Raw genomic sequence first — 15,926 nt, forward strand, 5'->3', positions numbered from 1 at the left:
TCGTAGGTGTATTAGGGGCACAGCAGGGCTCCTTGCAAGGCTCACGGGGCTTAGATCTAGCTGAGCCTTGGCAGGTTGGCCACTAACTGAGTTTCTAGAGATCAGAAATATTGTCGACTGATAACTAGTCAGACAGAAATAGTGAGCCAGCTTATATCATGTCCAAGCGTGATCAGTGATTCATTTATTTTTACACCGCGATGATGACACGTCATCTTTTCTTTTCCACCCACAGCTTGCACTGAAATCTTTTACCACTCCAAATCCTCACATAACAAACATCTCCTCCTCGTCGTCACTATCCTCATCCTGTTCGACAAGATCAATGACAAGAGCAGACTGGTCATTAACCTTGTCAAGCTGGAATCCAGCTGCTAGGGAATCCGTCGCATCGTTTATGCAACCTGCCACATCCAATCCGATATCCAGTTCCTTCAGCGCAAGACAGATAGTGCGAAAGTGTTCATGGTGCAAATCTTCATTTCCACCCGCGTCGAAAATAAGAACAGCGTTTCGGTGGAACAAGCAGAAGTCGTCCTTCACTCCAGCGTGGTTTTTGAGGGCGGCAAGTTTCTCAGAAGTAGTGCTTGCGCTGGTAACCAGGCGGGTGAAAATGCCTGCTCCGAGGAGCGAGTGGACGGATGTAGAATTTTGAGGAGAAAAGATGACCACGTTAGGTGGGAGTCCGGAAGCTGTAGTTGCGTTCATTTTGGTCATAAAATTTGATCGTTACTCAGTTTCGTGATGATTGAAAAGTTTGAAGATTATTATCCTCCGGTGACTGGAGCCCTTCGTGATGAGTAATCACATATAGGGTAAGAGCTTGAAAAGATATCCAGATCGCTAAGATCACTGCAATAAATCCATTTCTCATGTGGTGAGATTTAAAAGCCATCTGAAGCTAACAGGTATCTATCACCCACGTTAATAAGCCTTTTCAAATGTTTTTCGCACCTCGTCAGAACCCACAGGTACGATGAATTCGAAACCATGGTCGCTATAAATGATCAAACACCACAAGCCACCCTTCATGGAACTACCCTTAAAGACTCACTCAGATAAAGATAGCTCCGGATAAGGAATGGATTCGGTAATAAATCATAATATATTGCATACCTAGTGAATGAATGTTTCGAATCCTACAAACGCGGGTTATCTTTCTTCCATGCCCAAGCCTAGCTGGTCCTTTTTGAGCCGCGTAGCCGGGTAAGTTCTGACGATCCCGACCAAAAACCCCGCTCTACGAACGATAAAGAGATAACAGTAGTGAGAAGTTACTGCACTAACTATTTGCAGCCAGTACTCTGAGTGTTGCTGATAAAGACGTATTGCATCCCTAACATTATCATCCACCAACCACCTCCCCCAGAGCTCATATCCCAACTTGACCTTACCCACGTTTGGAAGGAGACCACGCGAGCTTTAGATATAGAGTGAAGGAATACTAAGGGAACTTTTGAAGTCTTGGCAATTGCGATAACGGACATTGCCGTACTCCGCCTATGTTGTTTATAGATAAAAGATCGTCAGTTCTCTCAATTGACTCATTCTCTGTATGCCATCGTTTGATCCAAATAAGCTCAATTCCATCAGATCACCAAAGTGTCGAGTCAAGATGCGTTTGTCAACTATCCTCACCGGAGCAGCCCTGTTCTCGTCCTCACAGGCTCTGAACATCCTTCTCAACAATGATGATGGATTCGGCTCTGCGAACTTGCGTGAGATGTATCGTCTCTTCAAGGAAAAGGGCCACAATGGTACCCAGCCTCTCTCATTTTTCACGAACTGACAACTGACATACCTTGACCAGTCTGGCTCGTTGCACCAGCCACAAAGCAAAGTGGCAAGGGTGGTACCTCTGATTTCACTACCGAGGGCAATTTGACTGGCCCTTCTCAATACGACCTTATTCCCAAGGGTGCACCTTCGGTAGGCATAGTAGATGCGTCAACCGCCATGAGATGATACTAATAGCATCTTTAGGTTGGGAGCGATCCCAAGGATAGCCAAATTTGGTACTATAATGGTACTCCTGCTGCGTGCACATTTGTTGCCCTCGACTATGTTCTACCACGATACGCCAACTTTAGCGTTCCCGACCTTGTGGTATGTTCAGTTCCCTTTGGATAGACCAACAAATTTTGATACTTATTTACTTAGGTGACTGGTCCTAACTATGGCACCAACTTGGGCGGTTTCGTATGGACTCTATCTGGTACTGCTGGCGCTGCGTAAGTTCTCATCAAAGCGTCCATCCGAAAAAGTGCAAATCACTAACCCGCCGTAGATACGCCGCTACAAACCGTGGACTTCCTGCCATTGCCATCTCAGCGAGCAACCAAGAAGTCCCATATTTCGAACTGACAAACCGTACTAACCCTGCTACATGGGCGGCCCAAGCCTCTGTCAAATTCGTCGAGAACTTTATCTCGACAGCTGGCAAGAATGGTCCTCTCTTGCCCATCGGTTACGGCGTCAACGTCAACCTTCCAGTACTGACGGAAAAGGATCATGACCCAGAATTCGTGCAGACGAGGTTCACAGGCAATGCGCACGTCAACGAAGCGGTGCTGGATCCGAAGAAAGGAACATTTACTTGGGCTAACATCAAGCCTTATGCTGCGGGCGTGAATGCTTGCATCAACGGTAACTGCTCCTTACCTGGTGAGACGTATGTTGTTGAAAATGGAAAGGCATCTGTGTCGTTTTATACAGTGGATTATAGTGCTCCTGAGACAGAGTACACCGAATCACTTATCGACCGAGTCGCTTCTTTCATTGGAAAATAAGCAATAAATGACCAATCCCAAAGTTGATTGGTTAACAATGTCATAAATCATAACAGATAATAGATAGTATATATGTTGTTACATGATACGATGCGCCTGCTTTCCTTCCCATATGCATTAAAAAATAGCAAGTTCAATATCCCTTTCCCGCGCCGCCTTCTCAATGTCGAACGTCGATGTCCCGTCTTTCCACGCTTCGTCGATCAACTCAAACATCGCCTTGATCAAGTCAACAGTCTCAGTTGCGAAAGATCTTTTCACATCTTCTACCGTCCGTTTCCACGTAGGATTCAGTTTTAGTAGCGGAACCTCTAGACCGGCATTTATGACAGGATACGTCAAGCCGTTGTGTACTAATAAATGTTGATTGCGAGGTTCCTCATAGGCTTTCAGAAGAGCATCTATTGCAGCAATGAGCCGGCAAAGCACAACTTCTGTGCTGGGAAAGTTCTTGGGTGTTTCATCATCCCGTTCTGGAATGCCCCTTGCCTTTCGCTCCATTCTTTGACGACGACGCACTTCAAGGATACCGGCCAACCTCCATGATTCCCAGAGGTGCACGCGTAGGGACTCACCTATGTCGCCGGGCCATGTCCAAAAGCGATTCTCAGTATACTCTGGATCGTTGTCGATGATTCCTGCGAATATGTCTAGTAACGATCGTGGGACACCCGATACGACTTCGATGCCATCAACTCGACCGCTGTTAGTATCCGCTTGGAGGCGACGAAGGAGCTTCCAGACACCGATGGATGGTTTGGCTCTACCAATGACCATGGAGGGAAGGTCCATGACACCCAGGACTTCAAGGATGTGCTGATGATAGAGATTGTCAATGGGGATTTGACCTGGGGCTTTCAACTTGTTTCGCAAGTCGTAGATGTTGACCATGAGTTCGAGGTACATGGTCCATTCTTTTGCTTGAAGTAACTACACTAGAGTCAGCAAGTAATGAGAGTAAATTACCGTAAGATATAGAAGAATAGAAGGATGGGGCAGATAAAAGTGAGATGTAAGAGTGAAAAATCGCAGACATACACATAAGGAACAGACGAGCAACCCAGCACACACGGTTGCGACATGGAACTTCTCGTACCGGGCATCAAGCTCCTTACGAAACGTCTGCAGAGCCAAGTCGACGTACTCCATGGATTTGACCGACATGCCATCATCCATGTAGCCCTGGATGGCGCCAGCGATCATGACAAGGGCCGGGCTCTGGAGCGCCATCTCCTCGAAGAAGGGCTTGACCCAGGAACTCGCTTCCGTCGTGTACAAGTGATTGAGCCCATTGCGCATGACTAGACCAATATTTAGTAACTATCCGTTCCATTACCGAGGTCGGTAATATAAAAAGAGGAGAAGGGGTAATGACATCTCTTGAAGATCCGATCTGATGGATCTGGTACGCCTGTCGCACTTCGGGGCGAAAATGCCGACGACTCTGTACTGGATGGGTCGTGGTTCGATGTAACGCCAGAGAGGGAATTCTCAGAGTCAATTGACATATCTGGATTACTGCCAGCAGCGCTATGAGGATACTGGGGTTGCTGTTGTTGTTGCTGAGGACAAGGAAGCGTGGGAGGCGGAACGAATGACGCGTCGGGGATGGAAGCTCCAGCAAAGCGTCCTCTAGACGCAACACCATTCACCCATCTCAATGGCGTAGAGTAGCCCTGGCATCTCATGCCTCTTTGGGAACAAGCCTGACATTCTGGACGTCCTTGGTCGCATTTTCGCTTCCGCGCTTTACAATTCAGGCATCCTCCCCGTGAGCGGGCCATGACCAAAGTCTCTTCTACCTAGAGATAAGACAAGACAGGTGCCAACCTCTGGCCCTGAACCCTTCCTTAGCCCCGGGAGGGTGGTTCGGAGAGCTAGCTTCGGGTACAAGATCTGCGGGGGGATATTTAACAAAGGATGAGTGACAAGAATAGTAATAGGCTCGTAATCATAGGTTTACTCTATCGATCGGTTGGACGCGTCTCGGCAAATTCAGGGATATGGATGGATTGGATTACCCAAAAAGAGGGGAGAGAGTGGGAAAAGTAAAGCGAACTTGCTGTTTGCGGGGGCGCGCATCAAGAGTTTATAGACCGAAAAGGGGTGAAAGAGGCGCCGCGCAACCAAGTACCGAAACTAGTTTAGTTTGTCGAGCCTGATTCTCATATCATCTTATCACAGCCACCAACCAGGTCGTGTCCTGTTGGTGGCTTGGCCATGTCGAAACGTGGAGAGTAACGAACAGCCCGAGAAAGTGGGATAGCAGAGAGATTTGCAGAGGAGAAGCGAAGCGAGTGACTTGTCTAGCCAGGGTCAGTTAGTGACAGTTTGGTGGATCAGGGCAACAAGGGACAAGTACCGACAAGGGTCAGGCGGCAGATTACTGCTGTAGTGCTCACTAGTCCAAAGTTAATTTCTGCGTACAGACCACTTCTTGTTGCTTTGTTCTCAGCTTCTTCTTCTTCTTTTCTCCCCCTATGTTCCAGGTCTCACAATCTGTTGGACCAACACGACTCGACGTCAGGCTACGAATGTATCAAGTCTGTCTCGTGCCTTGAACTGCACCAAGAAGCACTCATGCATGCACGCACGTTCATCAATATTCCACATGCGTGTGAGTGTGTGTGTGTGGCTGTAATCTAACTAGGTGATCTCTCCTGCATTTGGGTATCTTGTCGGCAATTGATTGACTCGTATCCCACTCTATCCCATTATTATTCCAAACCTCCAACTGCACGTTATATAACCTAGTCACCTCGTGCATAAGCAGCAGATCAATTCAACATATTTAATTAATATTGACTGTCATCTTTCTTCTGCTACTCATTTGACTCCGTCTTCAATTGCCATAATCATCGATATGGCATCTCCCGACCCTGTCGTTATCCCCGGCGAGGTCCGGTTGATTCTGGGTACGTTCCCACAACAACATGATAACCCTGCCACTGATGATCACCATCGTCAATTGCATACTGATTTAGCATAGCAGAGGCATCGACCGACGCGTCGACTTTCATCCTTCAACCAACACCTTCATCAGATCCCAATGAGCCGTTGGTTAGATCTCCCAGCTCAAGTGATATTGTCTCAATAAATTAACGGCCTTCACTCTAGAACTGGTCCTCTTGGCGCAAATGTCTCAACTTTGGCTTCACCATCGCCGTTACGGTGGCCGCCTTTACCAACCTTTCCATCCAAACTGTCTTTTGGCAGCAGATGACTGTTGACATGGGTGTTACTATAACACAACTCACCTACTCTTCTTCAGCTCAGTTAGCTGGTCTAGCACTGGGATGTTTGTTTTTTATTCCATTCACTATCAAGTATGGACGACGACCGACTTATGTATTGTCTTGTGTCGTTCTTGCAGCTGTCACTTGGTGGAGTGCTAGGATGGAAAGTTATGCGGAGTTGATCATTACACAGATCATCACTGGTCTTGCTGGGGCTATCAATGAGACAGCTGTACAGATGACGGTAAGGACATATGCGTCCCAATGTATTATATTATACTAACGTCTATTCAAGATTGCCGACCTCTTTTTTGTCCATCGACGTGGCTCTGCAAATGCAATCTACTTCACTGCCGTCATGGTGGGCGCCTTCCTTGCTCCTATGGCTGCGGGTAGTCAAGCTGCCCATCAAGGCTGGCGATGGTCCTACTACAGCCTGGCCATCTGCTTGAGCATCCTCTCTATCATGTTCCTCGTCGCTTTTGAAGAGACAAAGTATATCCCCGTCACTCTGGGCCAGACTAACGTCATTGATGATGCATCTGAAGAGCGTCCCGAATCTAAAGATGACATCGACGAAAAGACAAAGATGGAAAAGGTCATCAGTATTGCTACGCAGATCGACACCACCATCCCTATGAACTCATGGCGTCAACGCCTTCGTCTTGTCACAACTACATCCGAGTCTCTTCCCAAGTTGTTCCTGATGCCTCTCTACGTTATCACCCTGCCCCACGTCATGTTTACAGCTCTGCAGTTCGCCTCTGGAGTTTGTTGGCTTGTTGTCTTTATGCAAGTCACGTCCATCGTGTTCTCTGCACCTCCGTATCTTTTTACCACTGCCGGGGTCGGATACATGGCTCTTGGTCCATTCGTTGGCAATGTCTTTGGAAGCATCTACGGAGGACCATTTGCTGACTGGGCCATTGTTCGGTTGGCACGAAGAAACGGGGGACTCTTTGAACCCGAGATGAGACTTTATCCTCTGGCGATTACCACCATATTTATGGCCGGTGGCATCATCATGTTTGGCGTGACTGCTGATCGAGTAAGTAAATCCATGGACGACACAACAGAGTGCCTTATTAATATTCTTAGGGCATGCACTGGATATATCCCTCAATTGGCGGAGCGTTCTTCGCTTTCGGACTCGGTGCTAATGGCGACATCACCTTTACTCTTGTCATTGACACATATCGCGAGCTTACAGCCGAAGCTTTCATCGGAATCGCCTTTATGCGCAACGCCGTCTCAGTCGCTGTTCCCTTCGCTATCGTTCCCTGGATGAACACTATGGGATTGTCTAACATGTATATCCTGTCAGGCATGATTGCCTTTGCTATTGGATGTCTATTCATTCCTATGATTGTTTGGGGCAAGAAGATCCGTACAGCTTTGGCGCCAAGATACTGGAAACTGGTTGCGAAACGGTCTGATATTTAATGATGCATGTGGTTTCAGCAATAGGTTTTGTTTGGAGTTTGGGAATGTTGTGACTGGGATGGTTTCATGGTTTTAATTTTGTTTAGCTATTGATAAAAAGCACGTTTCAAGAATCAAAATTGTTTTATTTGTTCGTTAGAAATTTGCTGCAAGTCTACTAGGAAAATTGGTCAACCGGTAACAATCAATAACAGGCTTCCCATGCCACATGATCATGACACTGACAACAACAACTCCATTCATCTATCTGTACCTGCTCTTTCCTGGTGCCTCAAACGTAATATACGTAAAATACTCTACATCGTCTTGCGAAGCCGTGTCTTGTCCACCAGGCTTATCTTCCAGCCCCGGGCCGGTCCTGTATACTCCATGTGCTTTGACGAGGATGTGCACGTCATCATCTGTCTTGAGCATGAACATGGTGATCAATCGAATAAAAGACTAGTCATTTCTCTGTTAGTCTTCTTTGATCATGATGGCAATGATAAAGAAGAAGAAGGGGGAGATATTGACCTTTTTCGGATTGATCACCTCGGCCCAGTCTGCGCCGCTCTTGTGCACGATCACACCCTTGATCTAGGGACCATTCACTGCTCCTCCTTGAATGGGAAGATAGAGCCGAGTCTTGTCAGTACTATCTACACTTTTAATCACTCCGACTCCACCTTTGTCCATCTCGGCAACGATGCGGTAGATAAATCGAAGATGGGGCATTCGCATCCGAGGCATAGGGTCAATGAAAGCTCAATTACACACACACACGCATCCGAGGCATGGAAGGATCGGAATGAGAATAGTCATTTCCGGGCGAGGGCACATGAGTGTTAGCTTCGGAAAGGACAGTTTTGGATGTCATCCTGGGCAAATTGATAGTATCTAAATTGAAGGATATATCAACTACGCTTGGGAATTCTAGACCATCACTTATCTCGATATCTCAAGGGTTGTTCTTTCGTGCATCTGCATCTTGTCGATCGTCGTGGACCCAGTTTATGCCGTTGACATATGCCGATTACCGGGCGCATATATTACCTCAAAGAGGAAGGTAGACGCGCTTCGCCTAGTGTAGATGGTTAGTTTCGTCAAATAGTGTCGTACTGTTTCGTAGTGCGCCAATGCATTATTGGCATGTACTTTTCCATCTATGGAATGTTTCGTGCGGGGATGATTGACGGGTTCTGGATTCGGATATTTCTTCTGCCAAGGTTCTAGCCAAAACCACGCACATCTGTCTCCGTCAATCCTGATAAACAAACACATCTTGTATCTATCATTCTTCCTTCTCTCATACTCCCACCCCGTATCTTATTACCAAAATGCCTGCTACTACCAGTTGGAAAACCATCGCCGCTCTCCACCGTGAGAAGCAGGTTGAAGCGGTACCCAAAGAGTGGCTGCTCACAGAGAAGCAACTCGAACCTCTGAAGGAAAGCAACCGCCTGATAGAGTCCAAGGCTGTTGAGAGATCTGGATTGCTTTCTGACAAAGAGATCGAAATTACTGAGCGATTCACTGCTTCTGAGTTACTTGGAAAGATACACCGCCAGGATATCACTTCGGAGGAGGTTGTCGTTGCTTTCTCTAAGCGCGCTAGTCTTGCTCAACAATTGGTCCGTTGCATCCACACTAAAAATAGACGACGACTGACTTTTCCTAGACCTCTTGTCTGACCGAGATCTTCTTCGAAGAGGGTATTGAACGAGCTAGGCAACTCGATAAGCAGTTGAAAGACACTGGAAAGTTGGCAGGCCCTTTACATGGACTTCCCATCAGTCTCAAGGTAAGTTGGGTCTACTTGATCGAATGTACCATTGCTGACTATCCAGGATTCATATGTCGTCAAAGGTCATCATGCTACAGTCGGATATGTCGAATTCCTTCGACAACCCATTCCAGACACAAACTCTGCACTCGTCAATCTTCTTCTCGAAGCAGGAGCAGTTCTGTATTGCAAGACTAATCTCCCCCAAACAATGATGGTACGTAACATGTACCCAGTGCCTGGACTCTTTTTAACTCCTTTTCTTAGACGGCGGACTCAGAAAACAACATTTTTGGCCGTGCTCTCAACCCCCACAGAACAACCTTGACAGCAGGCGGTTCAACCGGCGGTGAAGGTTCCCTTATTGCATTCAGAGGCTCTTTACTTGGTGTCGGCAGTGATATCGCTGGCTCCATCCGCATTCCATCTCTATGCTGCGGTATCTACGGCTTCAAACCAACGGCAGATCGTGTACCGTTCAGTGGACAATCAGAATACCCTTTCCGAAGGCTGCACATGCCTGGTGTGACACCAGTTGGTGGACCCATGGCCAACTCTGTGGAAGACCTACAGCTATTCATGAAAATCACCATGGATCAAAGACCTTGGAACTATGACCCTTCCGTCGCCGATATTCCATGGAGAGATCTTAGCGGTGCTGCTGACAAGAGGTTGACAATAGGAGTCATGGCTGAAGACCCTGATTACCCTCTGAGTCCACCTGTTCGCCGTTCTATAGCCAAAGCTGCATCAGCACTTGAAAGTGCAGGTCATAAAATTGTTCGAATCGAAGCCGACCCCAGGCGTAATGCAGGACATGGCGCAAGAATCGGCTTCCAGTACTTTACTCTGGTCGGTCCTGATCCTGACACTATTTCTCGGGAATGTGGTGAGCCGCTTGTGGCTTCAGTCGCCAGATTGGTTCACCCATTCTTCAAGGGAGAGTTCCCTGTCCGCCCAGACCTTGAGATCGCCGATAAACTGTTCAGCTTAGGTGAAGCCAAGTTGGAGTATAGTAAGGCGTGGCAAGAGGTTTGGCGCGATAATAACCTGGATGTTGTTCTCGCACCGGGAGCCTCGTCGACCTCTGTTCCACATGATACATATGGAAACCCAGTGTATACATTGATGTGGAACGTTTTGGATGTGAGTCAATCCTGTCCAAAAATTGAAATAGGTTTTACTGACCCTCCAACAGTTCCCTGCTGGAATCATTCCTTTCGGCACGTCTTCCAAACTTGTCGATGGTGAAGTCATCAAGGCCACAACCCCTTTCGAGCCAGACTGTGAGTGATGTCGAATGACAATTCTTTGAGCTTTACTAACTTGAATAGATGTTCCAGAGGAGACAGATGGTGCACCTTGCGCGATCCAGATTGTGGCACCTCGGTTCAGGGATGAGGAGTGTCTACAAGCGATGCAAATAATCGACAGAGACATCAGACTCTCTCCGTCACAGAAGCTATAGAACATTGACTCACATTAGAATTACTTATAGTAAAAATTACTTGTTAATCAGAAAGAAGTAAACTAAAATAACAAGTCATACCAATGTTGATCCATCTTGAATTCTTTCCTCACAGAACCCGCAACAGTCTAGAAGCAGGTCTACTCTCCACCCTGTTGTTCCTGTTCCTCAAAAGCCCCAAAATTACCATCTTGAACTGCTGTCCCAAGTCATCCCACTCAAAATCAGGGTTCAAAGCCTTGATGAACACCCTCATTGTAGAAACGGGTACATTGAGGATTTCGCACACGTCCTCAGAGGAAATATCCTTCTCCATGGTAGAGATAAAACTGGGAACAACAGAGCCCTCAAACTCTGAAAATTCCCCTACGTCGACGGGAGCAGGTCCAGCGACTGCCTGAGAAGTGTCCTCTTCTTCTGTGCCGGACTTCTTTCCAGTGAGGACTAACTCGAGGAAGGCTTCGTCAAGGGGCTCAATGCCATTCTTTTCTGCATCCTTGCCAACCTGCCAAGCAATTCTCGTCTTCTCTGCATCATCCAGGATCCTCTGTACGATCTTCCTTGTCTTGACCTTTGTCGCCTGGTCTGCATCCTCTGACAAGTTTGCGCCGATCAATTCGTGATAAGTGTGTATGTTCTGAATCTTCAGCTTCCCAGGGTCAACCTTCCAAAACAAGGCAATCTCCTTGTGCTCATCCAAAAGGGCCTGGCAGTTTGTCTTTGCCTTGTGCCAGTCCTTTTCCTCGCATGCTTCAGCAATTGTAGTCTTGAGTTCTTTGAATGCCGCGGATCGCTTTGTATACACGCTAGCATAGACGAGATCGTCCGCTGAGCGCCTCTCGCCACCCTTGGACAGATGTCTCAGATACCGTATCATCTTTGTAAATCCTGATGTCTGTTTCTCCAGCTTGGTGGGGACGTTCTCTAACAGCCGCTGAGCAATAACTGCGATATCCGCCTCGTCGTTGGCAAACATTTTCTCGAACACGGTAACAATGGCGCGGCAGTGCTCAAGCTGGATGTTTCGAAGCTGACAGTACTCGAGCATACTTAGAGCGGCACTCATTTTGATTTGAGCCGTGTCCTCGTTCTTGGTGATGACCCGTAGGATGATCTTGTCAAGAAGACTGGCAAGATTATCGTGGAACTGCTTCAATGGCCATCCGGTGTAAGGATATAGCTTGACGACGTTCTCATACCATGCCCAATCAGTATTGGAGGTAGGAATGTCGTACTGTGGAGCGAGACCGAAGAGCTGCCAAACCATACTCAAAGGTCGGACTCCGGATCCAGCTGTAGTCATGAGATTACCGAACAACCCTCTCATTAACCTTGTAACAGTATCTTCCGCTGTATCCAGGACCACAGGCGCTGAGGTTCTCATTCCTGCCAGCTTCTCCATAGCAGCCATGAGTAGTGAACTCATCAACTGGCCGATCTGGGGAGAACCAGGCTGGAAATCAAACTCTCGTGAAACCACAGCCTGACTCAGGGTGCTTCGCATCATGATTCGTAGTGCAGCGATGTGAGGCTCGTTGCACTTTTCCATCCAACGCACGGTATACGGGCTCTCCAGGTTGACAAACTCATCCCAGCATACCCATGCGAGCATGGAACCTTCTCCGCGGGTCTTGTTGAGGTAAGGCAGCGCAAGTATAGGGTGTTTTGGGCCAGACTGACTTCGTAGAGGGCCGGCGTGATCGCTCTGGGACTGTTCCATGATGATGCCTGCATCAAAGCCGTCAAGGTAGAGGATCCGATCATCCAGAGCACAAACCGGTCTGAGAAGATGTTAGTAGTCTTAAAATAATTAAATAAAGAATGAATTCACTCACTCGGCATCTATAATAGTACCCTTCAGATTTCGTAAAAGCTCCTGGTATGGTGTTGTCTCAATGTTGATAAACATGACGCCCATATCCTGGGCGTGGGTCTCCAACAGCTCCGTTAGACTTTCAAAAGTCATCGACTTGGTGGCCTCCACATTATTGCTGATTTGAGTCTTCCGAATCAGCCTCTTCATATCATGTGTTCTCTTCGAAGTTGTCTGAGACGACATCATATTCGTCAAGCTCGATATCACTGTCTTCAGGGAACTCTGAGTCTGCTTGCTAGCCTTTCGTAACTCGCCCAGCATCTTGTTCTTCTTGAGCACAGATTCCCTGTCGTTGATATTGAATTCTGTGATAAGGTAGGTGGCATACTCGTTTCGCATAGGGCTCATCAATTTGTCGATCTTGGTAGACAGCGTCTCGACGAGCTCCTTGGACAAACGCTGAAGCTCCTTCTCATTAAGAAGAGCCTGAAGCTGGGGGACGACCACAGCGATATCATGATGCATGGCCGTCACCTGGTCAATAGTCATTTTCTCGAACATGTTTGCCAATTCATGAGTCTTGATGACCTGGGAAGTATAGGGCAGAACAACGCTGTTGTCCTTTTCAAGGTCAAACAGTCTCGAGATGTTGGCAACCAATAGAGACGATGGATCAGCGGCCTTGAGGATGTCCGTGACATCAGCTCCAAATTCGATCTTGGATGTATCTAGAACCTTTGGGTTCGCAAGACCGCGGTAGAAGTAGAACTTGTCGCCAGCCTGAGCCAAAATTAGTGAATGTGGTCCTGCCAATGCAGTTACAGCGTTGATATTTGCTGTACTCAACGCATCGGATATCTGGGTAGCAGTTTCAAGCTCTTCTTTGGTCTCCAGCTGTACAATGAACAGGGCATTTATTCGCAAACTAGGGGCCAAGTTTCGTGCATTGTCGGTCATCTTTTCATTGACGACAACGACTACGTTATCGAGTTGTTCGTAGTAAGCACATAGAGCCTTGGATTCGTTGAATGGGACATTGATAGGAGTCTTTCCGGTAGCGAGAAGTACTGGCCCTTCTATTCGAGAGCCGAAGATGCAGGGAAGGATGACGGCAGACTTGTCCTTGTCTTCTTCGACGGTGTTTTCCGAATGAACGAATTCGAGACCCGCACCAAATCGAATTATCTGCACGTCAGAGTAACTGACCAGATCAGGAAGTGCGTCAGGATCTGTGGTGATGATAGCATTGCGCTTCTTCAAAGGTTCACCCTTGATCTCTATTAGAGTCGGCTCTGGAACTTCTTTCTCCTCTGCCACTGCTTGACGTTAGCTAATGATCTGGACGATGGCACATGACACCACTTACTCTGGACAGGTTCTTCCTGAGGGGCAGTGATGGTGAAATCGGCGCTGGAAATAGCTTCAGAGAAGCAAGCGGTCTCAGTGCGCCGTCCCTCACACGTGTTTGTTGAATCTACCGTGGCTCGAGGGAGTATTGAGCACACTAGTGAGTCCCCATCGCGCTTTACCACTAAAGGGCAGCAAAGGATTGCGTCGCCGATAGTTGCCTTGTCCAGAGGGACTGGGACGATGTACAATGTCTACAAAAGTTAGTTGATCTAAAGTTTGTAGATATTGGCCAACCTTTCTGCTACCCAATAGGACTCTTATAAACATACCTTTTCCTCATAGTCTGCCACCATCAGTGCTGGGTGAGTTCCTAGGAAGCGTGTAATCTCGGTCCTCAAGTAACCAGAAATGAAAACACAGACAGGTTTTTCTGTTAACTTATTCTTATCCAGTGAAGCGTACTGAAGAAGGTCATTTCCGGTGGTACGATCACCACTGTGTGTGATGCCTGCGATTATCGACGGAGAGCACCAGCAAGATGTGCTGTAATTTTCTTCACCAAAGCACAAGTCGTAGTATGTAGGATATCGTTCCGAGATTGCTAGAATGGAGATCTTTTCTCCTGATGCAATAGGGACCTTGAACGTGGTAGAGGGAGCCTGCATGATCTGAAAGTCGTTAAATATACCTGCAAATGCGACCTAAGGTTAGCCTGAGAATTGGCCTATGTTTCATAAGCGCCCCTAAAATTAGGCTGCCTTGATACGTACCGAGGTTAATTTTGAAGCCTTCCATCCGCCGCAGCAGGATCTCGCCCATCTCTCCCAAATCCACAGCATTGTAGAAGAATTCTTCGCTGTGGCCAGAGATGAGGATCTCTTCAATCCCGTCTTTGGTGCGACATAACAAGATGCCTTCGGGGCTGAAAGGATGTGCTGAACCTTCGGGAAGGCCTTCTAGAACGTCGCGTATCTGACCCTTGGTCGTAGCCAAAGGGTCGAAATAGGTCTTCCGTACCTTTTCCATGTGGCGTTGTGGATTGATCGGGTGACAAGTAGTTCGTTGTCTTGGACGAGTGGTTGATCGAGGTTGCAAGAGGAAGAAGTTGCTGCTGTCTATATGGCTTGACAGAAGCTTCCTTTATATGTACTGTATGTTGGTTCTGGGATGTTCCTGCCGGGTGAGTCACATTGCATTGCATATGGCAGGCAGTGCAAATAAGCTCTAGTCGAGTGCATATCAGAGTGAGGTTGAATTAAATGATCAGTCGAAAATATCAGTGCTCTCTTAGGCTATGGACCACTAAAGTTAATCTAATCTTCAGGTCCTTAGATCACTAAATCGGTACTGATAGTCAGCTAACTGAATGTGGTAAAAGGTAACCCAGCAGGTTCGTACGAGCCTTCCCTTCTCACAGGATGCCTCTACGGATTAACTTTAATATGAGTTGTTCAGGTTGGTACCATAAACTCAAATTTATTACACTTTGTTGGCATTTAAACTTCAAAGCTGATATAGTTCAAAGGGTAGTCATATTACACAAAGACCGAAAGTCTGTATAGTATTCATACAAAGTTGACTATTGCTAAATATTCATTCAAGACGTAACCATGACTCACCCCGGTTCTCTCAAAGATATTCGGAGACTTCTAAATACAAGGTTGTTCAGGAGAAGTCAAATGGCTCTCGTAAAGCTCTCTTTTTAACTACCATTGGGCATCGTCAACTAAAATAATCATACTCGACCTTTGTAGACGAATATCTAGTTACCAACTGAAATACCCTTGATTAATTCGACAATGACTGGTATTCCGTTACGAGGCGCACTAGACAACGATAATTCAGCCTTACTGACCACTAACCAACAATGGAACACCAACAACGAACCCCTGTCCGCCAGCACAGCCCCAATAAAAGCTTCTAGTGAGAAGCGCGACTGTTGCCAACGACCCCATCCCCATTCAGACATTGTGCATCAATTTGTGCGCGCGGGGGTATCAACCATACGGGATGTACTGCATGATGTGCATTTTCCGATATTAAGTGACTTTCGATCGTGCGA

General features: G+C 47.1%; 6 protein-coding genes across 6 annotated transcripts; 3 read left to right on the forward strand and 3 right to left on the reverse strand.

Moving 5' to 3' along the window:
- Positions 1–267: 267 nt before the first annotated feature.
- On the reverse strand, positions 268–708 carry FPOAC1_011405 (uncharacterized protein; the record flags this gene model as incomplete). Its single annotated transcript, XM_044855784.1, has 1 exon — positions 268–708. One exon carries the CDS (start codon positions 706–708, stop codon positions 268–270), a length of 441 nt encoding a protein of 146 aa, XP_044703097.1.
- A 907-nt stretch (positions 709–1,615) lies between these two features.
- FPOAC1_011406 (uncharacterized protein) lies at positions 1,616–2,789 on the forward strand (the record flags this gene model as incomplete). Its single annotated transcript, XM_044855785.1, has 5 exons — positions 1,616–1,757; positions 1,811–1,929; positions 1,984–2,106; positions 2,161–2,231; positions 2,288–2,789. 5 exons carry the CDS (start codon positions 1,616–1,618, stop codon positions 2,787–2,789), a joined length of 957 nt encoding a protein of 318 aa, XP_044703098.1.
- Positions 2,790–2,906: 117 nt separating this feature from the next.
- On the reverse strand, positions 2,907–4,573 carry FPOAC1_011407 (uncharacterized protein; the record flags this gene model as incomplete). The annotated part of the gene is made up of 3 exons (XM_044855786.1): positions 2,907–3,719; positions 3,828–4,090; positions 4,210–4,573. 3 exons carry the CDS (start codon positions 4,571–4,573, stop codon positions 2,907–2,909), a joined length of 1,440 nt encoding a protein of 479 aa, XP_044703099.1.
- A 1,079-nt stretch (positions 4,574–5,652) lies between these two features.
- Positions 5,653–7,468, forward strand: FPOAC1_011408 (uncharacterized protein; the record flags this gene model as incomplete). Its single annotated transcript, XM_044855787.1, has 5 exons — positions 5,653–5,704; positions 5,779–5,849; positions 5,907–6,269; positions 6,321–7,073; positions 7,124–7,468. The coding sequence occupies 5 exons, from the start codon at positions 5,653–5,655 to the stop codon at positions 7,466–7,468; spliced, it is 1,584 nt and encodes a 527-aa protein (XP_044703100.1).
- Positions 7,469–8,784: 1,316 nt separating this feature from the next.
- On the forward strand, positions 8,785–10,698 carry FPOAC1_011409 (uncharacterized protein; the record flags this gene model as incomplete). Its single annotated transcript, XM_044855788.1, has 6 exons — positions 8,785–9,078; positions 9,126–9,248; positions 9,295–9,447; positions 9,498–10,376; positions 10,429–10,516; positions 10,565–10,698. The coding sequence occupies 6 exons, from the start codon at positions 8,785–8,787 to the stop codon at positions 10,696–10,698; spliced, it is 1,671 nt and encodes a 556-aa protein (XP_044703101.1).
- Positions 10,699–10,807: 109 nt separating this feature from the next.
- Positions 10,808–14,890, reverse strand: FPOAC1_011410 (uncharacterized protein; the record flags this gene model as incomplete). The annotated part of the gene is made up of 5 exons (XM_044855789.1): positions 10,808–12,479; positions 12,534–13,830; positions 13,881–14,115; positions 14,194–14,552; positions 14,635–14,890. The coding sequence occupies 5 exons, from the start codon at positions 14,888–14,890 to the stop codon at positions 10,808–10,810; spliced, it is 3,819 nt and encodes a 1,272-aa protein (XP_044703102.1).
- Positions 14,891–15,926: the final 1,036 nt, after the last annotated feature.

This window comes from Fusarium poae, chromosome 4 (genome assembly GCF_019609905.1).
Source record: "Fusarium poae strain DAOMC 252244 chromosome 4, whole genome shotgun sequence".
Lineage (NCBI taxonomy): Eukaryota > Fungi > Ascomycota > Sordariomycetes > Hypocreales > Nectriaceae > Fusarium > Fusarium poae.